We start from the raw sequence: 27,012 nt of genomic DNA on the forward strand, positions 1-27,012 counted from the left end.
CGCTCCCCCTCCTCCTCCTCCTGTACCCCGGGTAGACGCTCCCCTCCTCCTCCTCCTCCTGTACCCCGGGTAGACGCTCCCCCTCCTCCTCCTCCTGTAACCCGGGGTAGACGCTCCCCCTCCTCCTCCTCCTCCTCCTGTACCCCGGGGTAGACGCTCCCCCTCCTCCTCCTCCTGTACACCGGGTAGACGCTCCCCCCTCCTCCTCCTGTACACCGGGGTAGACGCTCCCCCCCCCCCCCCTCCTCCTCCTGTACACCGGGTAGACGCTCCCCCCCCCCCCCCTCCTCCTCCTGTACACCGGGGTAGACGCTCCCCCTCCTCCTCCTCCTGTACCCCGGGGTAGACGCTCCCCCCCCTCCTCCTCCTGTACCCCGGGGTAGACGCCCCCCCCCCCTCCTCCTCCTCCTGTACACCGGGGTAGACGCTCCCCCCCCCCCTCCTCCTCCTGTACACCGAGGTAGACGCTCCCCCCCTCCTCCTGTAAACCGGGGTAGACGCTCCCCCCCCCCCCCCTCCTCCTCCTGTAAACCGGGGTAGACGCTCCCCCCCCCCCTCCTCCTCCTGTACACGGGGTAGACGCTTCCCCCCCCCCCCTCCTCCTGTACACCGCGGTAGACGCCCCCCCCCCCCTCCTCCTGTACACCGGGGTAGACGCCCCCCCCTCCTCCACCTGTACACCGGGGTAGACGCCCCCCCCCCTCCTCCACCTGTACACCGGGGTAGACGCTCCCCCCCCTCCTCCTCCTGTACACCGGGGTAGACGCTCCCCCCCCCCCCCCTCCTCCTGTACACCGGGGTAGACGCTCCCCCCCCCCTCCTCCTCCTGTACACCGAGGTAGACGCTCCCCCCCCCCCCCTCCTCCTCCTGTACACCGAGGTAGACGCTCCCCCCCCCCCCTCCTCCTCCTGTACACCGAGGTAGACGCTCCCCCCCCTCCTCCTCCTCCTCCTCCTGTACACCGAGGTAGACGCTCCCCCCCCTCCTCCTCCTGTACACCGAGGTAGACGCTCCCCCCTCCTCCTCCTGTACACCGGGGTAGACGCTCCCCCCTCCTCCTCCTGTACACCGGGGTAGACGCTCCCCCCCCTCCTCCTCCTGTACACCGGGGTAGACGCTCCCCCCCCCCCCCCTCCTCTCCTCCTGTACACCGGGGTAGACGCTCCCCCCCCCCCCCTCCTCCTCCTGTACACCGGGGTAGACGCTCCCCCCCCCCCCCTCCTCCTCCTGTACACCGGGGTAGACGCTCCCCCCCCCTCCTCCTCCTGTACACCGGGGTAGACGCCCCCCCCCCTCCTCCACCTGTACACCGGGGTAGACGCCCCCCCCTCCTCCACCTGTACACCGGGGTAGACGCTCCCCCCCCCCTCCCTCCTCCTGTACACCGGGGTAGACGCTCCCCCCCCCTCCTCCTCCTGTACACCGGGGTAGACGCTCCCCCCCCCCCCTCCTCCTCCTGTACACCGAGGTAGACGCTCCCCCCCCCCCTCCTCCTCCTGTACACCGGGGTAGACGCTCCCCCCCCCCCCCTCCTCCTCCTGTACACCGGGGTAGACGCTCCCCCCCCCCTCCTCCTCCTGTACACCGGGGTAGACGCCCCCCCCCTCCTCCACCTGTACAACGGGGTAGACGCCCCCCCCTCCTCCACCTGTACACCGGGTAGACGCTCCCCCCCCCCCTCCTCCTCCTGTACACCGGGTAGACGCTCCCCCCCCCTCCTCCTCCTGTACACCGGGGTAGACGCTCCCCCCCCCCCCCCCCCCCTCCTCCTCCTGTACACCGAGGTAGACGCTCCCCCCCCCCTCCTCCTGTACACCGAGGTAGACGCTCCCCCCCCCCCTCCTCCTCCTGTACACCGAGGTAGACGCTCCCCCCCTCCTCCTCCTCCTGTACACCGAGGAGACGCTCCCCCCCTCCTCCTCCTCCTGTACACCGAGGTAGACGCTCCCCCCCTCCTCCTCCTCCTGTACACCGAGGTAGACGCTCCCCCCTCCTCCTCCTCCTGTACACCGAGGTAGACGCTCCCCCCTCCTCCTCCTCCTGTACACCGGGTAGACGCTCCCCCCCTCCTCCTCCTCCTGTACACCGGGTAGACGCTCCCCCTCCTCCTCCTGTACACCGGGGTAGACGCTCCCCCCCTCCTCCTCCTTCTCCTCCTTCTCCTCCTCCTCTCCTCCTCCTCCTCCACACCGGGGTAGAACTCCCCATGAAAATCTATAGTTTAAAAAAATCTCCCAATTCCATTCCATCGCCTCCCATTGTTTGCTTCTTCCTCAGCTGGTTACATCGGGACCTGAAAGTGCGCTTCATCAACAAGCACTATAATGGAGGGAAATATTACAATTCTAAGGTAGCAATGACTTGTTGTTGTCTAACACTGGAATCTTCCTGACAGGAGGAGAGGGCAGGGTGATGACCTCATTAGTGTTTTGCTGCTCCTTCATTGTCCTATCTCTGGACAGGCGGGTCTTAGAGTAGGATGTGTTGTGCAGTCTGTAGGGGAGATTGCAGGGTGTATGGGCCCAAGCCAACCCCCCATCAGCATACATTAATATTTTTTGATTTTGTTTTGAAGTTTTCTGTTTAAAAAAACACCCTCTTCAGCAATGGTGACGTCATCACTGGGTCATTCTGCTGGTCTGAGTTGATGGGAGGGACGGGCGGACTCCTGTAAATGTCACAGCACCCTGCCTTAAGCATTCTATGAAAGAACACATCCTCAGTATTCCTCTAGATGTGCATGCCTGCTATAAGTGATCACAATCCCCAGCATCCTTTTAGATGTGTATGCTCATCTGGGTGCTGCGGGCATTAGCTTTGCAATCTGTAATCCTATAATTTTGCAATTTTGTGATCAAGCATCAAGGAGCACAAGCTAAAATCGTCCTCGCCTAAGAAACATGCATATTTAAAAGGACTCGCTCTAGGGGTGTTCCTTTCATGGCGGGATGCCGTGGATGTGTTTTTAATAAAAAATAAATAAAAGAAAGAGTTCCTTTTAAATATGTATGCTTCTTGGGTGGTGCACATTTTAGCTGTGCAATCTGTTGCTCAGATGCTTGATTACAAAATTGCAGATTATAGATTGCACAGGTAAATTTTTATATATAATAAAATAAAAAAAACTTTACCTGTGCAATCTATAATCTGCAATTTGTAATCAAGCATCTGAGCAAAAGATTGCACGGCTAAATCCTGCACCACCCAAGAAGCATGCACATCTAAAGGGATGCTGGGGATGTGTTTTCTTTTATGGCAGGAATGCCGGGAATGTATTATTTTATAACTTTAGCTATGCAATTTGTAATTTATAATGGAGCAACCAACCAACAGATTTAACAGGTAATGTCTGCACCACCCAGAAAGCATACACATCTAAAGGGATGCTAGGGTTGTGTTCCTTTTTATGGCAGGGATGCGGGGACAGTGATCCTTTAATGCTAGCTATGCAACCTGTAATATATAATCGTCAAGCATTGGATCAACAGATTCAACAGGTTATGTCTGCAAACACACTAAAACATGCACATCTAAAGGGATGTGTTTCCTTTTTATATAATGTTCAGAACTTGCTACAAGTGTGACATAAGGGTAGGCTAGAGTTCAGCTTTAAGTCTATTGCTGGGGGACCCGGTCATATTCCGCTTCCACATCAATGTATTCTATTCAGGAGATCCACTCATTATTTTTTCCTTTTCTCCTCTTGGTGAATCCACACAGATGTTGGTGGAGGACGTCTTGAGTCCCACAAGCTGCGTTTGTCGTACAGAAACCGGGCGGATTTTAGAAGGTGAGGCCCTGCCTGAGACTGGGGGTTGGAGGCACTGGAGGGGGTTAGGGGATGCTGCACCAGACTTGGTGGACCTGTGGGGGGAGGGGGGGGGGAGGATTCTGGAGGGTGGTGGGGATTGGGCCTCTACAGGAGGCCAGGATTTTGTAGGGGCAATGTAGGAGACTGTAGGCTACTGCAGGGCTGAGGGGCACTGCGAGAGGGTGGGGGGGGGGGTGGAAGTGTAGGACACTGTTGGAGGTTGGGAGCACTTGGGGGTGTGAAGGCTGCGTAGTAGGCTGGGGGGCACTGTGGGGAGTTTTGGGGGGGGGGGGGTGTAGGACATTGTTGGAGGTTGGAAGCACTGAGGGGGCTGAAGGCTCTGTAGTAGGTTGGGGGGCAGTGTGGGACATTGTTGAAGGCTGGAGCACCTCGGGGTGTCAAGGCACCGTAGTAGGCTGAGGGTCAATATGGGAGGTTTGAGGGCCAGTGTGGGACATTGTTGGAGGTTGGGAGAATTTTGGGGGTGGAAAGACTCTGTAGTTGTCTGGCTGTCACTGCGGGAGGTTGGGGGGCAGTAGGCTGGGGGTCACTGCGGGAGGTTGGGAAGCAGTAGGTTGGGGGTCACTGCAGGAGGTTGGGAAGCCATAGGCTGGGGGTAACTGCGGGAGGTTGGGGGGACAGTAGGCTGGGGGTCACTGCGGGAGGTTGGGGGGACAGTAGGCTGGGGGTCACTGCGGGAGGTTGGGGGGGCAGTAGGCTGGGGGTCACTGCGGGAGGTTGGGAAGCAGTAGGCTGGGGGTCACTGTGAGAGTTTTGAGGGGCAGTGTGGGACATTGTTGGAGGTTGGGAGCATTTTTGGGGGTGTGAAGGCTCTGTAGTAGTCTGGCTGTCACCGCTGGAGGTTGGGAAGCAGTAGGCTGGGGGTCACTGTGGGAGGTCGGGGGCAGTAGACTGGGGGATAGTGTGGGTCTTTGTTGGAGGTTGGAAGCACTTTAGGTATGTGAAGGCTTTGTAGTAGTCTGGCTGTCACTGCGGGGGGTTTGAAAGCAGTAGGCTGGGGGTCACTGTGGGAGGTTGGGGGGCAGTGTGGGACATTGTTGGAGGTTGGGAGCATTTTAGGGGTGGGAAGGCTTTATAGTAGTCTGGCTGTCACTGCGGGGGGTTGCAGTGTCACGATTGAAGGTTGAGAGCACTTTGGGAGCTGAAGGCTCTGTAGTAGACTGGGAGGCACTGTGGGGGGTCGGGAGCAATTTGGGGGTGTGAAGGCTCTGTAGTAGGCTGGGGCTCACTGTGGGAGATTGGGGGGGGCAGTGCAGGAAACTGTTGGAGGTTGGAAGCACTTTGGGGGTGTGAAGGCTCTGTAGTAGACTGGAGGGGTCACTGCAGGAGGTTTGGGAGGCAGTGTGGGACATTGTTGGAGGCTGGAAGGACTTTGGGGGGCTGAAGCCTCTTTAGTAGGCTGGTGGTCATTGTGGGAGGTTGGAGGGGCGGTGTGGGACACTGTTGGAGGTTGGGAGCACTTTGAGGGGGCCGATGGCTCTGTCGTAGGATGGGGGTCACTGCAGGAGGTTGGGGTCACTTTGGGGGTGTGAGGTCTCTGTAATAGGCTGCAGATCACTGTGGGAGGCTACGGGGGCCAGTGTGGGACACTGTTGGAGGTTGGAAGCACTTTGGGGGGGTGTGAAGGCTTTGTAGTAGGCACTGTGGGAGGTTGGGGCCAGTGTGGGACACTGTTGGAGGTTGCTAGCACTTTGGGTTTGTGAAGGCTCTGTTGTAAGCTGGGGGTCACTGCGGGAGGTTGAGGGCAGGGGGGCAGCGTGGGACACTGTTGGAGATTTGGAAGCACTTTGTGGGGGGGGGGGGGTAGGGGTAGGGGTGAAGGCTCTGTAGTAGACACTGTGGGAGGTTGTGGGGTGAGGAGCACAGAGGTCCACTGGTGGACAATCAGGCTTTTATGTTCTGTATGGAAAGACTGTTTTATTGCGGTTCGCTTATATTATTTTTATTTTATTTAATGCCCTGATTATTTTTTTTATTTTTTAGATATAAAGCAGGAAATGCTGGAAACGGTGATACCAAAAGAAGAGGGAGCCCATGTCATGGTGGTTCTGGGCAAACATCGGGGGCAGGTAAATGAATTGATGAAAATAATCTTTTGATCCTGATTATTATGAACAAGAGCTGCGCTTACCCTTTCACTATAAAAAAAGTGCAAATAACAGATAAAGTGCATATAAACATTAAAGTGCAAATAAACCATTGAAGTTCATAAAGGCCATGGAGGATATAAAGTCCCGAAAAGTGACTGTGCAGCTTTTTATATACTTGTGAAAATGCCTTCAAAAAAGTGCTCTGTGCGTCCGCAACTGCTCCACACCAGTTCACCATCTGTGCCCACACCAGGGTATGCACTAGCCTGCCAATATAGACCCCCGAAGTATATACTGAGGTTGAACCGAGCTTCAAGTCACTGCTCATATGCTCTGCATCACCAACCAGAAACTTTGGCTCCACATATTCTCAAAAAACAAACAAACGTGGAGATAATAATAGTGTAACTCTATCGCTAAAAAGCCACAAAGATAAAAATGATGTCCGCTGCAAAAAAAATGGTGCTTATCCGACACTCGGAGTGATCTGTCAATTCACGAGGAGTGCCTCCTAATGACGGCCTGGATGTGACAAAATGCCTCCTGGAGGTAGGAATTATGGTTCCAGGCCTGGTCCTCCATTATTTGTGTTCCTCCACACGTCTCCTTGAATTCCTGCGCTTTGCGGTCTTAAGGAGGAGGGGGGGGTGTTTACAGGTTCATTTCCTCCCTTTTCTTGCATCTGTCTGCAGGGAAACATAAGCAGGAGGAGCTTCTAGTCCTCTGCTGCTAGTCACATGTTCAGATTTCTGCCAGTCACCCTCCCGCATGCGTCTTAGAATAACAGGGAGGTGAAGCCTCCATCAATCTACATTTAACATTCCACCCCCATAGTGTTTAGCTGGTTAGTGGGCATGGAAGAGGAGGAAGGGGGTGGGCTGTCATTTACCACTGTGTATAGGACCACGTGAGTCTGTGGGAGGTGGGTGGGGGGGTGTGTTTACGGTCCCTGTCCTCCTTTTCTTTGCATCTGTCTGCAGGGAAACATAAGGAGGAGGGGCTTCTAGTCCAGTCTTTGTCACAGCTTGTGACTGGACAGAAATCCAAACACGTGGCCAGCAGCAGAGGACAAGAACTGAGTTTCTCGATTCCAGTCCTCAAGGCGCACCCACAGGTCATGTTTTTAGGATTTCCCTCACATGAAATGGCTGTGGTAATTTACTAAGGCAGTGAACTGATCAAATCGCCTTTGCAAAAAATAATGGAAGGGCTGAAAACGTGACCTGTTGGTGCGCCTTGAGGACTGGAATCTAGAGACTCTGTTCTAGTCCTCTGCTGCTGGTCACGTGTTTGGATTTCTGCCAGTCACAGGCTGTGTCGCTCCCCTCCAGGCTGTGTCTTAGAATAACAGGGAGGTAAGGCCTCCATCAATCTACATGTAACATCCCACCCTCTATTGTGTTTAACTGGTTAGTGGGCATTGTGGAGGAGGAGGGAGGGGCGGGCTGTCATGGTGTATACACCCACATGGGTGACTCTATAGTCACATGGGCTGCTCAGATGTGATAGAGAGGAAATGCTCAGCATAGAAACTCACTGAAAACTGAACATGTGCAGAGTTGCCACCACAGCTGCAAAATCCCCCAGCTGAATTGGAGACATGGACAGAAGGGAGAGATAGAGAGCAGCAGGATCAATCGGGTATTTTGCAGAATACAGGAAAGGAATCTCGTAGTGATTGAGTATGAACAGCATGGAATACACCATTTATTGATCTCTTTTTTTTTTTTTTTTTGAAGAGGGTTTAGTGAATGTAAGCTCTGTGGACGAGCAGTGACACTCTGATTTTTTATTTTTTTTCCAGGTGGGAAGAATCCTGCACAGGGACCGGGAGAAGAGCCGAGCTCTGGTACAGTTACAGGGGGACCAGGATGGTGAGGCCACCCTTAGCTATGATGTCATCTGTCACTACACCGGGGAGTATGAGGACTGATGCATCCACCACGCCTTCACATTTTTTTTTATATTCAAGTTTTATTGTTGTATTTTATTGTCTGTGTAAATAAAGTTTCTGTAAAAATTATTCTGCATTTTTTTTTTTTTTTGTATTTTTTGTATTTATTATTTTATGCTGCTTCTGGGAAATGTGGTGTGACTCGCTTTTGGACATTGATGAGAGTTCCTTGAAGTGAACCTCTACCTTGCCCGTGCCTGGGTAGATTCTACCCAGGATTCCAAGTAAGGGGCTGCAAGGATTCCACACCAATCACACTGCACACCATGGATGGGATATGCTGGTGCGCTGATGACCTTTCTTATTTATAATAATGATTATCTGACACGTTTTTGTGGGGGCGAAACTGACCCAAATTCATCAGGGGCTACAAGGGCCCCTTTTCACACCGATCAGGTTTTCTTCCATTTTTGCACCAAAAAAAAAAATGCATGACCGCTGACCACACTTACTGAGCGCCCCTCATAGCAGATTTACTGTTATAGAACGGGCCTCCTGTGCAGAATCATGTACGTATGTGATTCTACACTTCTGCCTACAGGGGGCGTGTGGGCCACTTCCATCAATCACAGCGGGGTGTCGGGGCACTGGATGGTAAGCTAGAGCAGGGGTCTCCAAACTTTTTCAAACAAAGGGCCAGTCTACTGTCATTCAGACTTCAGGGGGGCCGGATTGTGGCCATGGGGGGATAAAGAAAATGTCCCAGGCCCAGCACCAGTGAAAATAAATATGGCCTCTGGGTTGGTGATCAGCAGTAGGAGGAATAGTGCCCCCGTTATTGGCATCAATGGGAGGAAAAGTGCCCCCGTTATTGGCATCAATGAGAGTGATGGTGCCCCTGTTATTGGCATCAATGGGAGGAATGGTGCCCCTGTTATTGGCATCAGTGGGAGGAATAGTGCCCCCGTTGTTGGCATCATTGGGAGAAATAGTGCCCCCATTATCGGCATCAATGGGAAGGATAGTACCCCCCTGTTATTGGCATCAATGGGAGGAATAGTGCCCCCGTTATTGCATCAATTGGGAGAAATAATGGCCCCCTCCTTTATTGGCATCAATGGGAGGAATAGTGCCCCGTTACTGGCATCAATGGGAGGAATAGTGCCCCCGTTATTGGCATCAATGGAGGAATAGTGCCCCCGTTATTGGCATCAATGGGAGGAATAGTGCCCCCGTTATTGGCATCAATGGGAGGAATATTGCCCCCCATTATTGGCATCAATGGGAGGAATGGTGCCCCCGTTATTGGCATCAATGGCAGGGATAAAGGCTAACAAAGGGCCGCATGTGGCAGTTTGAAGACCACTGCGCTAGAGGGTGGCAGCTGTGCGCCGGGTCACGTACACACTGGGGAAAATAACGATTGTCTTGCCTGCAGATGGTATAAGTTTTGCCCGCTTCCATAGAAATGAAGGGTCTATCATTGTTATAGGTGGATTTTATATGATAGAGACGGAAGATCAACCAAAAATCCAGAAAAAAAACACGAAACAAATGTTATAAATGGAGTTTAGTGAGTAAAATAAGTATTTGATCCCCAAGCAAAACATGACTTGGTGGAGAAACCCTTGTTGGCAAGCACAGAGGTCAGACGTTTCTTGTAGTTGGTGACCAGGTTTGCACACATCTCAGGAGGGATTTTTGGTCCACTCTTCTTTACAGATCTTCTCTAAATCCTCAGGCTTCATGAACACGTAACGCATTTTCTGGCTCTCCTGAACGATTCGACAGATCGTAACCCACGTTTAAACCGTCAGTTTTGCGGCGTTTGCGTTTTTAGAAGTGTTCCTAAAAAAAACATAAGCAGGAGGAGCTTCTAGTCCTCTGCTCCTGGTCCCGTGTTTGGATTTCTTCCAGTCACAGGCTGTGTCGCGCCCCTCCGGCCTGCGTCTTAGAATAACAGGGAGGTGAAGCCTCCATCAATCTACATGTAACATTCCACCTATTGTGTTTAGCTGGTTAGTGGGCATGGAGGAGGGGGTGGGCTGTCATTTACCACTGTGTATACGCCCACGTGAGTGGGGTGGGGGTGTTTACAGGTTCCTGTCCTCCCTCTTTGCATTTATCTGCACGGGAAACAGAACTTTAAATGTTTAAATTTTCAAAATTGTCGATCATTTTTTATTTATTTTTTTTAGTGCAAAAAAAAAATGCAGAAGCCATCGAATACCACCAAAAGAAAGCTCTATTTGGGGGGGGGGGCGTCAATTTTATTTGGGAGCAGCGTTGCACAACCGCGCAATTGTCAGGTAAAGCGACGCAGTGCCATATCGCAAAAAAATGGCCTGGTCATGAAGGGAGGGTTTCAGTTTTCAGTGTGGTAAAAAAAAAAAAACACACCAAAGAAGGTCCCTCCCCATTTAAATGAATTTAAAAAAACTGCAGCCACGGTTGCTTTTTTTTTTTTTGGTGCATTTTTCGAGTCGAGTCTTTCCTTTTTTTTACAGGTGCAAAACGCAGCAAAAAGTTTTTTACTATGGTTTGGCAACGCAGCATTGACAAAGAGCCCTCAGCCCAGGTTCAAACCAACGCAGTTCTGGTGACAACCAGGAATTCTCTCACGTTGGAGGGAATTTCTCTCACTTCCTGTTTTGTCTATGGGACAGGAAATGAAGAGAAATCTCCTCAAGGGGGGGGGGGGGCGGGAACTAGTTCTGGGGACAGCCAGAAATTTCTCTAAGTTTGGAGGGAATCTCACTTCCTGTTTTGTTTATGGGACAGGAAATTAAGGGGAATCTCCTCTGTGGGGACACGTCGGTGGGGGCATAAAGAAGTTATATCCCCCCCCCCCCCCCCCATTCAAAATGATAACAAAAGGATTTCACTGGTTGTCAGCATCTGTTCATGTTCTGCAATCATTGTGTACATAATAACAGGCAGATGACCGCCCCATCCCCCCACTCTTCTCCCATGGCGGCGGGGAGGGGGTACTCTGTGTGTCACACACATTGTTTATGACTCCATGAACAAGCTAGGGGCTGGCATTGGCCCTCAACAAAGATGGCGGCGGAAGCGCGGTAATATCATTTCTGGTACTTCCTGTCACGTGACACAGCATGTAAACAAGGAAGCGGACTGAGGAGAACGGAGGCGGCTGTGAGCGGAGATCCCGGTGAGGGGATGAGGGAGGGGGCTGTGTGCGGGTCAGGGAGGCTTTGACGTCATAGTGATGTCATTTGTAACCTCTCTTTACAGCCGGGAACATCCGGTCATGGCTCAGCAACGGGGAGTGAACGGACTCCGCTTCAACCAGGACCAGAGTGAGTGGGGGCAGGGGCTGACAACTATAGGACCCACCCCCCACCTCTATCCAGAACTATAGGGCTCCTCCCCCCACTCTGTGCAATCATAACTATAGAACCCCTCCCCCACCTCTACCAAGACCTAAATGACCCCTCCCCAGCCTCTATCCAGAACTATAGGACCCCCTCCCCCACCTCTATCCAGAACTATAGGACCCCTCCCCGCCTCTATCCAGAACTATAGGACTCATCCCCGCCTCTCGCCAGAATTATAGGACCCCTCCCTTTCCCCTATCCAGAACTATAGGACCCCTCCTCCTCCCCTATCCAGAACTATAGGACCCCTCCCCACCTATATCCAGAACTATAGGACCCCTCCTCCACCTCTATCCTGAACTATAGGACCCCCTAACCTCTATCCAGAACTATAGGACTCCTGCCCAGCCTCTAGCCAGAGCTATAGAACTCCTCTCCCACCTCTATACAGCATAACTATAGAACTTCTCCCTCACCTCTGTACAGAACTATAGAGCCTCTCCCTCACCTCTGTACAAGACTATAGCACCCCTCCCCTCACTGCAATATAACATAACTATAGAACACCTCCCTAAGAACTATAGAGCCTCTCCCCCACCTCTATAAAGCATAACTATAGAACTCTTCCCCACCGCTATATACCCCTCCCCTCTCTGCAACAAAACTATAGTACCCCTCCCTCACCTCTGTTCAAGACTATAATGCCCCCCTCACCTCTGTACAACAAAACTATAGAACACCTCCCTCACCTCTATACAGAGCTATAGAAACACCCGCACCACCACCTCATGCAGAACTATAGAACCCGCCCCCCACCTCTATACAAAACTATAAGGCACCTCCCCCAGCACTATACAGAAATATAGAACCCCTACTCTAGTGCCTCCTCATTACATTGGTGGTCAGTGTGGGGCCCCTCGTTACATTGGTGGTCAGTGTGGGTCCCCTCATTACATTGGTGGTCAGTGTAGGACCATCAGTGGAGTAGATATGAATGTTGGTGATGCAGATCGATGTCTGTGTTTCAGGTTGCTTCTGCTGTGCGATGGAAACCGGAGTGAGAATCTTCAACATTGAGCCTCTGATGGAGAAGGGACACCTTGGTGAGGAAGCCTGACCCAGAACCTTCATCTCCCATTACTGACCATTGTCTTCTCTCCCACAACCTCCCATCGCTGACCATTGACTTCTCTCCCAGAACCTCCCATCACTGACCATTGTCTTCTCTCCCAGAACCTTCATCTCCCATCATTGAGCATTGTCTTCTCTCCCAGAACCTTCATCTCCCATCATTGAGCATTGTCTTCTCTCCCAGAACCTTCATCACCCATCACTTACCATTGTCTTCTCTCCCAGAACCTTCATCACCCATCACTTACCATTGTCTTCTCTCCCAGATCCTCCCATCACTGACCATTGTCTTCTCTCCCAGAACCTTCATCTCCCATCATTGAGCATTGTCTTCTCTCCCAGAACCTTCATCTCCCATCATTGAGCATTGTCTTCTCTCCCAGAACCTTCATCACCCATCACTTACCATTGTCTTCTCTCCCAGAACCTTCATCACCCATCACTTACCATTGTCTTCTCTCCCAGATCCCCCCCCCTCCCCCACTCCATCACTGACCATTGTCTTCTCTTCCAGATCCCCCCACCCCATCACTGACCATTGTCTTCTCTTCCAGATCCTCCCACCCCATCACTGACCATTGTCTTCTCTCCCAGAACCTTCATCTCCCATCACTGACCATTGTCTTCTCTCCAAGAACCTTCATCTCCCATCACTGACTATTGTCTTCTCTCCAAGAACCTTCATCTCCCATCACGACCATTGTCTTCTCTCCCAGAACCTTCATCTCCCATCATTGAGCATTGTCTTCTCTCCCAGAACCTTCATCTCCCATCATTGAGCATTGTCTTCTCTCCCAGAACCTTCATCTCCCATCATTGAGCATTGTCTTCTCTCCCAGAACCTTCATCACCCATCACTTACCATTGTCTTCTCTCCCAGAACCTTCATCACCCATCACTTACCATTGTCTTCTCTCCCAGATCCCCCCCCTCCCCCACTCCATCACTGACCATTGTCTTCTCTTCCAGATCCCCCCACCCCATCACTGACCATTGTCTTCTCTTCCAGATCCTCCCACCCCATCACTGACCATTGTCTTCTCTCCCAGAACCTTCATCTCCCATCACTGACCATTGTCTTCTCTCCAAGAACCTTCATCTCCCATCACTGACTATTGTCTTCTCTCCAAGAACCTTCATCTCCCATCACGACCATTGTCTTCTCTCCCAGAAACTTCATCTCCCGTCACTGACCATTGTCTTCTCTCCCAGATCCTCCCATCACTGACCATTGTCTTCTCTGCCAGAACCTTCATCTCCCATCACTGACCATTGTCTTCTCTCCAAGAACCTTCATCTCCCATCACTAACCATTATCTTCTCCCCCAGAACCTTCATCTCCCATCACTGACCATTGTCTTCTCCCCCAGAACCTTCATCTCCCATCACTGACCATTGTCTTCTCTTCCAGATCCTCCCACCCCATCACTGACCATTGTCTTCTCTCCCAGAACCTTCATCTTCCATCACTGACCATTGTCTTCTCTCCCAGAACCTTCATCTCCCATCACTGACCATTGTCTTCTCTCCCAGAACCTTCATCTCCCATCACTGACCATTGTCTTCCCTCCCAGAACCTTCATCTCCCATCACTGACCATTGTCTTCTCTCCCAGAACCTTCATCTCCCATCATTGAGCATTGTCTTCTCTCCCAGAACCTTCATCTCCCATCACTGATCATTGTCTTCTCCCCCAGAACCTTCATCTCCCATCACTGACCATTGTCTTCTCTCCCAGAACCTTCATCTCCCATCACTGACCATTGTCTTCTCTCCCAGAACCTTCATCTCCCATCGCTGACCATTGACTTCTCTCCCAGAACCTCCCATCACTGACCATTGTCTTCTCTCCCAGATCCTCCCATCACTGACCATTGTCTTCTCTCCCAGATCCTCCCATCACTGACCATTGTCTTCTCTCCCAGAACCTTCATCTCCCATCATTGAGCATTGTCTTCTCTCCCAGAACCTTCATCACCCATCACTTACCATTGTCTTCTCTCCCAGAACCTTCATCACCCATCACTTACCATTGTCTTCTCTCCCAGATCCCCCCCCCTCTCCCACTCCATCACTGACCATTGTCTTCTCTTCCAGATCCCCCCACCCCATCACTGACCATTGTCTTCTCTTCCAGATCCTCCCACCCCATCACTGACCATTGTCTTCTCTCCCAGAACCTTCATCTCCCATCACTGACCATTGTCTTCTCTCCAAGAACCTTCATCTCCCATCACTGACTATTGTCTTCTCTCCAAGAACCTTCATCTCCCATCACGACCATTGTCTTCTCTCCCAGAACCTTCATCTCCCGTCACTGACCATTGTCTTCTCTCCCAGATCCTCCCATCACTGACCATTGTCTTCTCTCCAAGAACCTTCATCTCCCATCACTGACCATTGTCTTCTCTCCAAGAACCTTCATCTCCCATCACTAACCATTATCTTCTCTCCCAGAACCTTCATCTCCCATCACTGACCATTGTCTTCTCCCCCAGAACCTTCATCTCCCATCACTGAACATTTTCTTCTCCCCCAGAACCTTCATCTCCCATCACTGACCATTGTCTTCTCCCCCAGAACCTTCATCTCCCATCACTGACCATTGTCTTCTCTTCCAGATCCTCCCACCCCATCACTGACCATTGTCTTCTCTCCCAGAACCTTCATCTTCCATCACTAACCATTGTCTTCTCTCCCAGAACCTTCATCTCCCATCACTGACCATTGTCTTCTCTCCCAGAACCTTCATCTCCCATCACTGACCATTGTCTTCCCTCCCAGAACCTTCATCTCCCATCACTGACCATTGTCTTCTCTCCCAGAACCTTCATCTCCCATCATTGAGCATTGTCTTCTCTCCCAGAACCTTCATCTCCCATCACTGATCATTGTCTTCTCCCCCAGAACCTTCATCTCCCATCACTGACCATTGTCTTCTCTCCCAGAACCTTCATCTCCCATCACTGACCATTGTCTTCTCTCCCAGAACCTTCATCACCCATCACTTACCATTGTCTTCTCTCCCAGATCCCCCCCCCCCCACTCCATCACTGACCATTGTCTTCTCTTCCAGATCCTCCCACCCCATCACTGACCATTGTCTTCTCTCCAAGAACCTTCATCTCCCATCACTGACCATTGTCTTCTCTCCAAGAACCTTCATCTCCCATCACCGACCATTGTCTTCTCTCCCAGAACCTTCATCTCCTGTCACTGACCATTGTCTTCTCTCCCAGATCCTCCCATCACTGACCATTGTCTTCTCTACCAGAACCTTCATCTCCCATCACTGACCATTGTATTCTCTCCAAGAACCTTCATCTCCCATCACTGACCATTATCTTCTCTCCCAGAACCTTCATCTCCCATCACTGACCATTGTCTTCTCTCCCAGAACCTTCATCTCCCATCACTGACCATTGTCTTCTCTCCCAGAACCTTCATCTCCCATCACTGACCATTGTCTTCTCTCCCAGATCCTTCCATCACTGACCATTGTCTTCTCTCCCAGATCCTTCCATCACTGACCATTGTCTTCTCTACCAGAACCTTCATCTCCCATCACTGACCATTGTCTTCTCTCCCAGATCCCCCCCCCCCCCCCCCACTCCATCACTGACCATTGTCTTCTCTTCCAGATCCTCCCACCCCATCACTGACCATTGTCTTCTCTCCAAGAACCTTCATCTCCCATCACTGACCATTGTCTTCTCTCCAAGAACCTTCATCTCCCATCACCGACCATTGTCTTCTCTCCCGGAACCTTCATCTCCCATCACTGACCATTGTCTTCTCCCCCAGAACCTTAATCTCCCATCACTGACCATTGTTTTCTTGCCCAGATCCTTCCATCACTGACCATTGTCTTCTCTGCCAGAACCTTCATCTCCCATCACTGACCATTGTCTTCTCCCCCAGAACCTTCATCTCCCATCACTGACCATTGTCTTCTCTTCCAGATCCTCCCACCCCATCACTGACCATTGTCTTCTCTCCCTGAACCTTCATCTTCCATCACTGACCATTGTCTTCTTGCCCAGAACCTTCATCTCCCATCACTGACCATTGTCTTCTCTCCCAGAACCTTCATCTCCCATCACTGACCATTGTCTTCTCTCCCAGAACCTTCATCTCCCATCACTGACCATTGTTTCTCTCCCAGATCCTTCCATCACTGACCATTGTCTTCTCTCCCAGAACCTTCATCTCCCATCACTGTCCATTGTCTTCTTTCCCAGAACCTTCATCTCACATCACTGACCATTGTCTTTTCTCCCAGAACCTTCATCTCCCATCACTGACCATTGTCTTCTCTCCCAGAACCTTCATCTCCCATCACTGACCATTGTCTTCTCTCCCAGAACCTTCATCACCCATCACTTACCATTGTTTTCTCTCCCAGATCCCCCCCACTCCATCACTGACCATTGTCTTCTCTCCCAGATCCCCCCCACTCCATCACTGACCATTGTCTTCTCTCCCAGAACATTCATCTCCCATCATTGAGCATTGTCTTCTCTCCCAGAACCTTCATCACCCATCACTTACCATTGTCTTCTCTCCCAGATCCCCCCCCCTCCCCCACTCCATCACTGACCATTGTCTTCTCTTCCAGATCCCCCCACCCCATCACTGACCATTGTCTTCTCTTCCAGATCCTCCCACCCCATCACTGACCATTGTCTTCTCTCCCAGAACCTTCATCTCCCATCACTGACCATTGTCTTCTCTCCAAGAACCTTCATCTCCCATCACTGACTATTGTCTTCTCTCCAAGAACCTTCATCTCCCATCACGACCATTGTCTTCTCTCCCAGAACCTTCATCTCCCGTCACTGACCATTGTCTTCTCTCCCAGATCCTCCCATCACTGACCATTGTCTTCTCTGCCAGAACCTTCATCTCCCATCACTGACCATTGTCTTCTCTCCAAGAACCTTCATCTCCCATCACTAACCATTATCTTCTCCCCCAGAACCTTCATCTCCCATCACTGACCATTGTCTTCTCCCCCAGAACCTTCATCTCCCATCACTGACCATTGTCTTCTCTTCCAGATCCTCCCACCCCATCACTGACCATTGTCTTCTCTCCCAGAACCTTCATCTTCCATCACTGACCATTGTCTTCTCTCCCAGAACCTTCATCTCCCATCACTGACCATTGTCTTCTCTCCCAGAACCTTCATCTCCCATCACTGACCATTGTCTTCCCTCCCAGAACCTTCATCTCCCATCACTGACCATTGTCTTCTCTCCCAGAACCTTCATCTCCCATCATTGAGCATTGTCTTCTCTCCCAGAACCTTCATCTCCCATCACTGATCATTGTCTTCTCCCCCAGAACCTTCATCTCCCATCACTGACCATTGTCTTCTCTCCCAGAACCTTCATCTCCCATCACTGACCATTGTCTTCTCTCCCAGAACCTTCATCTCCCATCGCTGACCATTGACTTCTCTCCCAGAACCTCCCATCACTGACCATTGTCTTCTCTCCCAGATCCTCCCATCACTGACCATTGTCTTCTCTCCCAGATCCTCCCATCACTGACCATTGTCTTCTCTCCCAGAACCTTCATCTCCCATCATTGAGCATTGTCTTCTCTCCCAGAACCTTCATCACCCATCACTTACCATTGTCTTCTCTCCCAGAACCTTCATCACCCATCACTTACCATTGTCTTCTCTCCCAGACCCCCCCCCTCTCCCACTCCATCACTGACCATTGTCTTCTCTTCCAGATCCCCCCACCCCATCACTGACCATTGTCTTCTCTTCCAGATCCTCCCACCCCATCACTGACCATTGTCTTCTCTCCCAGAACCTTCATCTCCCATCACTGACCATTGTCTTCTCTCCAAGAACCTTCATCTCCCATCACTGACTATTGTCTTCTCTCCAAGAACCTTCATCTCCCATCACGACCATTGTCTTCTCTCCCAGAACCTTCATCTCCCGTCACTGACCATTGTCTTCTCTCCCAGATCCTCCCATCACTGACCATTGTCTTCTCTCCAAGAACCTTCATCTCCCATCACTGACCATTGTCTTCTCTCCAAGAACCTTCATCTCCCATCACTAACCATTATCTTCTCTCCCAGAACCTTCATCTCCCATCACTGACCATTGTCTTCTCCCCCAGAACCTTCATCTCCCATCACTGAACATTTTCTTCTCCCCCAGAACCTTCATCTCCCATCACTGACCATTGTCTTCTCCCCCAGAACCTTCATCTCCCATCACTGACCATTGTCTTCTCTTCCAGATCCTCCCACCCCATCACTGACCATTGTCTTCTCTCCCAGAACCTTCATCTTCCATCACTAACCATTGTCTTCTCTCCCAGAACCTTCATCTCCCATCACTGACCATTGTCTTCTCTCCCAGAACCTTCATCTCCCATCACTGACCATTGTCTTCCCTCCCAGAACCTTCATCTCCCATCACTGACCATTGTCTTCTCTCCCAGAACCTTCATCTCCCATCATTGAGCATTGTCTTCTCTCCCAGAACCTTCATCTCCCATCACTGATCATTGTCTTCTCCCCCAGAACCTTCATCTCCCATCACTGACCATTGTCTTCTCTCCCAGAACCTTCATCTCCCATCACTGACCATTGTCTTCTCTCCCAGAACCTTCATCACCCATCACTTACCATTGTCTTCTCTCCCAGATCCCCCCCCCCACTCCATCACTGACCATTGTCTTCTCTTCCAGATCCTCCCACCCCATCACTGACCATTGTCTTCTCTCCAAGAACCTTCATCTCCCATCACTGACCATTGTCTTCTCTCCAAGAACCTTCATCTCCCATCACCGACCATTGTCTTCTCTCCCAGAACCTTCATCTCCTGTCACTGACCATTGTCTTCTCTCCCAGATCCTCCCATCACTGACCATTGTCTTCTCTACCAGAACCTTCATCTCCCATCACTGACCATTGTATTCTCTCCAAGAACCTTCATCTCCCATCACTGACCATTATCTTCTCTCCCAGAACCTTCATCTCCCATCACTGACCATTGTCTTCTCTCCCAGAACCTTCATCTCCCATCACTGACCATTGTCTTCTCTCCCAGAACCTTCATCTCCCATCACTGACCATTGTCTTCTCTCCCAGATCCTTCCATCACTGACAATTGTCTTCTCTCCCAGATCCTTCCATCACTGACCATTGTCTTCTCTCCCAGAAACTTCATCTCCCATCACTGACCATTGTCTTCTCTCCCAGAACCTTCATCTCCCATCACTGACCATTGTCTTCTCTCCCAGAACCTTCATCTCCCATCACTGACCATTGTCTTCTCTCCCAGATCCTTCCATCACTGACCATTGTCTTCTCTACCAGAACCTTCATCTCCCATCACTGACCATTGTCTTCTCTCCCAGATCCCCCCCCCCCCCCCCCACTCCATCACTGACCATTGTCTTCTCTTCCAGATCCTCCCACCCCATCACTGACCATTGTCTTCTCTCCAAGAACCTTCATCTCCCATCACTGACCATTGTCTTCTCTCCAAGAACCTTCATCTCCCATCACCGACCATTGTCTTCTCTCCCGGAACCTTCATCTCCCATCACTGACCATTGTCTTCTCCCCCAGAACCTTAATCTCCCATCACTGACCATTGTTTTCTTGCCCAGATCCTTCCATCACTGACCATTGTCTTCTCTGCCAGAACCTTCATCTCCCATCACTGACCATTGTCTTCTCCCCCAGAACCTTCATCTCCCATCACTGACCATTGTCTTCTCCCCCAGAACCTTCATCTCCCATCACTGACCATTGTCTTCTCTTCCAGATCCTCCCACCCCATCACTGACCATTGTCTTCTCTCCCTGAACCTTCATCTTCCATCACTGACCATTGTCTTCTTGCCCAGAACCTTCATCTCCCATCACTGACCATTGTCTTCTCTCCCAGAACCTTCATCTCCCATCACTGACCATTGTCTTCTCTCCCAGAACCTTCATCTCCCATCACTGACCATTGTTTCTCTCCCAGATCCTTCCATCACTGACCATTGTCTTCTCTCCCAGAACCTTCATCTCCCATCACTGTCCATTGTCTTCTTTCCCAGAACCTTCATCTCACATCACTGACCATTGTCTTTTCTCCCAGAACCTTCATCTCCCATCACTGACCATTGTCTTCTCTCCCAGAACCTTCATCTCCCATCACTGACCATTGTCTTCTCTCCCAGAACCTTCATCACCCATCACTTACCATTGTTTTCTCTCCCAGATCCCCCCCCACTCCATCACTGACCATTGTCTTCTCTCCCAGATCCCCCCCACTCCATCACTGACCATTGTCTTCTCTCCCAGAACATTCATCTCCCATCACTGACCATTGTCTTCTCCCCCAGAACCTTCATCTCCCATCACTGACCATTGTCTTCTCCCCCAGAACCTTCATCTCCCATCACTGACCATTGTCTTCTCCCCCAGAACCTTCATCTCCTATCACTGACCATTGTCTTCTCCCCCAGAACCTTCATCTCCCATCACTGACCATTGTCTTCTCTTCCAGATCCTCCCACTCCATCACTGACCATTGTCTTATCTCCCAGAACCTTCATCTTCCATCACTGACCATTGTCTTCTCTCCCAGAACCTTCATCTCCCATCACTGACCATTGTCTTCTCTCCCAGAACCTTCATCTCCCATCACTGACCATTGTCTTCTCCCCCAGAACCTTCATCTCCCATCACTGACCATTGTCTTCTCCCCCAGAACCTTCATCTCCCATCACTGACCATTGTCTTCTCTCCCAGAACCTTCATCACCCATCACTTACCATTGTCTTCTCTCCCAGAACCTTCAGCTCCCATCACTGACCATTGTCTTCTCTCCCAGATCCTCCATCACTGACCATTGTCTTCTCTCCCAGAACCTTCATCTCCCATCACTGACCATTGTCTTCTCTCCCAGAACCTTTATCTCCCATCACTGACCATTGTCTTCTCTCCCAGAACCTTCATCTCCTATCACTCACTGACCATTGTCTTCTCTCCCAGATCCTCCCATCACTGACCATTGTCTTCTCTACCAGAACCTTCATCTCCCATCACTGACCATTATCTTCTCTCCCAGAACCTTCATCTCCCATCACTGACCATTGTCTTCTCTCCCAGAACCTTCATCTACCATCACTGACCATTGTCTTCTCTCCCAGAACCTTCATCTCCCATCACTGACCATTGTCTTCTCTCCCAGATCCTTCCATCACTGACCATTGTCTTCTCTACCAGAACCTTCATCTCCCATCACTGACCATTGTCTTCTCACCCAGAACCTTCATCACCCATCACTTACCATTGTCTTCTCTCCCAGAACCTTCATCTCACATCACTGACCATTGTTTCTCTCCCAGATCCTTCCATCACTGACCATTGTGTTCTCTCCCAGAACCTTCATCTCCCATCGCTGTCCATTGTCTTCGAACCTTCATCCCCCATCACTGACCATTGTCTTTTCTCCCAGAACCTTCATCTCCCATCACCGACCATTGTCTTCTCTCCCGGAACCTTCATCTCCCATCACTGACCATTGTCTTCTCCCCCAGAACCTTAATCTCCCATCACTGACCATTGTCTTCTTGCCCAGATCCTTCCATCACTGACCATTGTCTTCTCTGCCAGAACCTTCATCTCCCATCACTGACCATTGTCTTCTCCCCCAGAACCTTCATCTCCCATCACTGACCATTGTCTTCTCCCCCAGAACCTTCATCTCCCATCACTGACCATTTTCTTCTCCCCCAGAACCTTCATCTCCCATCACTGACCATTGTCTTGTCTTCCAGATCCTCCCACCCCATCACTGACCATTGTCTTCTCGCCCAGAACCTTCATCTCCCATCTCTGGCCATTGTCTTCTCTCCCAGAACCTTCATCTCCCATCACTGACCATTGTCTTCTCTCCCAGAACCTTCATCTCCCATCACTGACCATTGTTTCTCTCCCAGAACCTTCATCTCCCATCACTGACCATTGTTTCTCTCCCAGATACTTCCATCACTGACCATTGTCTTCTCTCCCAGAACCTTCATCTCCCATCACTATCCATTGTCTTCTTTCCCAGAACCTTCATCTTCCATCACTGACCATTGTCTTTTCTCCCAGAACCTTCATCTCCCATCACTGACCATTGTCTTCTCTCCCAGAACCTTCATCACCCATCACTTACCATTGTTTTCTCTCCCAGATCCCCCCCACTCCATCACTGACCATTGTCTTCTCTTCCAGATCCTCCCACCCCATCACCGACCATTGTCTTCTCTCCCAGAACCTTCATCTCCCATCACTGACCATTGTCTTCTCTCCCAGATCCCCCCCACTCCATCACTGACCATTGTCTTCTCTCCCAGAACATTCATCTCCCATCACTGACCATTGTCTTCTCCCCCAGAACCTTCATCTCCCATCACTGACCATTGTCTTCTCCCCCAGAACCTTCATCTCCCATCACTGACCATTGTCTTCTCCCCCAGAACCTTCATCTCCCATCACTGACCATTGTCTTCTCCCCCAGAACCTTCATCTCCCATCACTGACCATTGTCTTCTCCCCCAGAACCTTCATCTCCCATCACTGACCATTGTCTTCTCTTCCAGATCCTCCCACCCCATCACTGACCATTGTCTTATCTCCCAGAACCTTCATCTTCCATCACTGACCATTGTCTTCTCTCCCAGAACCTTCATCTCCCATCACTGACCATTGTCTTCTCTCCCAGAACCTTCATCTCCCATCACTGACCATTGTCTTCTCCCCCAGAATCTTCATCTCTCATCACTGACCATTGTCTTCTCTTCCAGATCCCCCCACTCCATCATTGACCATTGTCTTCTCTTCAGATCCTCCCACCCCATCACTGACCATTGTCTTCTCTTCCAGATTCCCCCATCACTGACCATTGTCTTCTCTCCCAGATCCTCCCATCCCATCACTGACCATTGGCTTCTCTCCCAGATCCTCCCATCACTGACCATTGTCTTCTCTTCCAGATCCCCCCCATCCCATCAATGACCATTCATTGTCTTCTCTTCCAGATCCTCCCATCCCATCACTGACCATTGTCTTCTCTCCCAGATCATCCCACCCCATCACTGACCATTGTCTTCTCTCCCAGATCCTCCCATCACTGACCATTGTCTTCTCTCTCAGACCAGGAGCAGGTGGGAAGTGTCGGCCAGGTGGAGATGTTACACAGATGTAACCTGTTGGCTCTGGTGGGAGGCGGCAGCAATCCCAAATTCTCGGACATATCCGGTACATTGATTTATTTGATTTTTAATTTTCAATATTTTTATGATCTAAAATGTTGAAGATGGATTTAGGATTGATCGTCTTCTGTATTGATAGTGCTGATCTGGGACGACTCGCGGGATGGAAAAGATAAGCTGGTCCTGGAATTTACCTTCACCAAACCAGTGCTGAGCGTCCGCCTGCGATCCGACAAGTGAGTCCGCCATTCCCATTTCACACCTTCGCTTCCCGTCTGTAACACCCCTCCCTGCCCAGGACATTCTTCAGTTCCCAGCACTGTGATAGTTTGAATGACAACCACTCTGTGATGCAACACTATACCTAAATTAATTAACGATCCCACAATCAAAACCCCTCACCAGCAATCTGTTGCTGCCTACGATCTGGAGCTAACGATTGATTCACTAATTTATTTGTTGCTCCTTCCTCCATTGTGAGAGGGCCGGCTCTTCAAGGTGAACAGCAGTACTGATTACAGGGCCTTGAAAAAGTATTCATACCCCTTGAAATTCCCCACATCTTGTCATGTTACAACCAAAAACGTAAATGTATTTTATTGGGATTTTATGTGATAGACCAACACAAAGTGTCACATAATTGTGAAGTGGAAGGAAAATTATAAATTATACAAATATGTGAAAAGTGTGGGGAGGGGCATTTGTATGGCACCCCCCGGAGTCAATTCTTTGCAGAACCCCCTTTCTCTACAAGTCTTTTTGGGGATGTCTCTACCAGCTTTGCACATCTAGAGAGGGACATTTCTGCCCATTCTTCTTTGTAAAATATCTCAAGCTCTGTCAGATTGGATGGAGAGCATCTGTGAACAGCAATTTTCAAGTCTTGCCACAGATTCTCAATGGGATTTAGGTCTGGGCTGTGACTGGGCCATTCTAGCACATGAATATGCTTTGATCTAAACCATTCCATTGTAGCTCTGGCTGGATGTTTCGGTTCGTTGTCCTGCTGGAAGGTGAACCTCCGCCCCGGTCTCAAGTCTTTTGCAGACTCTAACAGGTTTTCTTCTAAGATTGTGCTGTATTTGTCTCCATCAACTCTGACCAGCTTCCCTGTCCCTGCTGAAGAAAAGAATTCCCACCACATGATGCTGCCACCACCATGTCTCACAGTGGGGATGGTGTGTTCAGGGTGATGTGCAGTGTTAGTTTTCCACCACACATAGCGTTTTGCTTTTAGGCCAACAAGTTGAATTTTGGTCTCATCTGACCAGATCACCTTCTTCCACATGTTTGCTGTGTCCCCCCATATGGCTTCTCACAAACTACAAACAGGACTTCTTTTTTTTAAAATCATTTTTATTTTAACATTTCTATTACAATCCATACATTTCATCTGAACATTCTTCATTTGTTATTATTCATACACAACATAAATATCCCCCCATTATCCCCCCTCCCGCCCTTTAATCTGTTGATCCCCTTGGAATCCACGTTATATTGTTTCCATCATTGCTTGAAGGTAAGTTTCAGTCATTTTAAACATTCTCCACTTTTCCCATACTGGCATTCGATCTTTCTCCATATTGCTTAAATATTCCATATTGTTAATAAACTCAACTCTTGTTAACCATTCTCTGATACTAGGTTTTTTAGTGTCTAACCATTTTATAGGGATAAGGGCTTTTGCTGCATTAAAGCGGAGGTCCACCCTAAAGTGGACCTTCCGCTCATTGGAATCCCCCCCTCCGGCACCACAATTGGCACCTTTCAGGGGGGAGGGGGGTGCAGGTACCTGTACAGTACAGGTATCTGCACCCACTTCCGGGATAGCTCTCTGCGGAAAGGGGCATAGATTACGTCCCTTTCCGAAAGTCCCCCGCTGCCTGCTGGCAAACACACACATCCCAGAGGCAGCGGGTCCATCCTTATTGCGCAGCGCGACTCGCGCATGCGCAGTAGGGAATCGGGAAATGAAGCCGAAAGGCTCCACTTCCTGATTCCCATACCCAAGATGGCGGCGACAGCACCCGAGAGACGATCGAGAGATCGGCTTCAGGTGCCGACATCGCGGGCGCGCTGGACAGGTAAGTGTCACTATTTTAAAAGTCAGCAGCTGCAGTATTTGTAGCTGCTGGCTTTTTAAAAAAAAAAAAAAAATGCGGACTCCCGGCGGACTCCTGCTTTAAGCAAAAATGGTATCAATGTTTTTTTATACTGGCTCTTTATTTTCTCTGTGCCATGGAATAAACAGGCCCAAGGACAATATGGTATCCTATCTCCTGTTATTGTCTCAATGAGTTCTACTATTCTTTGCCAGTATTGTTTTATTGTCTGGACATTCCCACCAAATATGGTATGTTGTTCCAGGTGATTTGCATTCTCCCCAACACTGTGGAGATTTAGAGGGATATATTCTATGTATCTTTTCCGGTGTCAGATGCCACCTTATCAGACACTTATATAGTTTACTTCTATGGACCTTATATCCTTATAGACAACATTTATCATTTGTGACTCCTCAAGTTTAATATCCATGTCCTGTTCCCATTTTATGATAGCAGGTATAGCTCCTTGCTAAATGCTATAAGAGTTTTTTCATGTGCTCTATTGCTACCTATTCTATATTTTGGCCGAATCCAAATATTTTTTTGTAGTTGTGTGCCATAGAGTGTCTCTTCCATTTTTACCCATTTCTTATTCGTGCTTATATTAGTCCATTCCACTATTCTTGATAGAGTAATTGCTAAATAATACCTATTTATCTGTTAGTGCCATCCCTCCTTTTTTTTTTCCTAGTTAGTAAATTATAATTTACCCTTGATTTTTTGTTTTGCCATATGTATTTTAAAAATTGTGATTTTATTACCTTAAAGAAACTTTTTGGGATATTTATTGGAAGCATTTGTATTTTGTATGTTATTTTTGGTAAGATGACCATCTTCAACATATTAATTCTTCCTATCCATGAGATTGAGCAATTTCTTATATTCCTTAACTCTGTTTTAATTTCATTTAATAATGGGATATAATTAGCTTGATATAGGTCGTGGTCAGTAGCTGTAATTTCTATTCCTAAATATGTTATTTCATTTTTCTCCCATGTGAAGGGGAATTCTTGTTGTAATAGTTTCTCTTCCTTTGAATCTATTCCTATTGTGAGGGGTTAGCTCGGCAGCGGGTGTGTGTGACCCCCTGGATGGGTTCACAACACAAAATCAGGCACAGCAGACAGCGTTGTAAGTGGAAAAAACAAAAGGTGCGGTTTATTCATGCTACATGCAGTAAAAAATATAACAGCCAAAACAAAAGAAAAACATAAAAAAAAATCCTGGTCAGCTTGACCTCTAATTACACACTTAGTTTCCCTGTCTAACAACTGAGTGCAGCCTTGTGCTGCACCAGTCCCTGTCTCTGTTGTAGAGGTTTGCCACACAGGCGTTAACTCACCGCACAGAACAGATATCACACTCCCCAGTCTATACACACAAAA

General features: G+C 49.8%; 2 protein-coding genes across 2 annotated transcripts in view; both read left to right on the forward strand.

The window, feature by feature from the left end:
- GPKOW (G-patch domain and KOW motifs) overlaps nt 1-7,946 on the forward strand; it is a 29,305-nt gene extending 21,359 nt beyond the window's left edge. Inside the window, 4 exon segments of the mRNA XM_077473093.1 lie at nt 2,279-2,351; nt 3,722-3,791; nt 5,817-5,902; nt 7,728-7,946. Coding sequence (XP_077329219.1) covers nt 2,279-2,351; nt 3,722-3,791; nt 5,817-5,902; nt 7,728-7,856 — 358 coding nt within the window. The 3' untranslated portion in view covers nt 7,857-7,946.
- A 2,902-nt stretch (nt 7,947-10,848) lies between these two features.
- The window catches only part of WDR45 (WD repeat domain 45), a 41,800-nt gene continuing 25,636 nt past the window's right edge, over nt 10,849-27,012 (forward strand). Inside the window, exons 1-5 of the mRNA XM_077473208.1 lie at nt 10,849-10,989; nt 11,073-11,137; nt 12,184-12,258; nt 23,464-23,568; nt 23,662-23,758. Of these exons, the coding sequence (XP_077329334.1) occupies nt 11,089-11,137; nt 12,184-12,258; nt 23,464-23,568; nt 23,662-23,758 (326 nt within the window). The 5' untranslated portion in view covers nt 10,849-10,989; nt 11,073-11,088. The remainder of the gene's footprint in view (nt 10,990-11,072; nt 11,138-12,183; nt 12,259-23,463; nt 23,569-23,661; nt 23,759-27,012) is intronic.

Source organism: Lithobates pipiens, unplaced genomic scaffold (genome assembly GCF_037356315.1).
Source record: "Lithobates pipiens isolate NorthernLeopardFrog02 unplaced genomic scaffold, aLitPip1_a1.2 Scaffold_1, whole genome shotgun sequence".
In the NCBI taxonomy this organism is placed as follows: domain Eukaryota; kingdom Metazoa; phylum Chordata; class Amphibia; order Anura; family Ranidae; genus Lithobates; species Lithobates pipiens.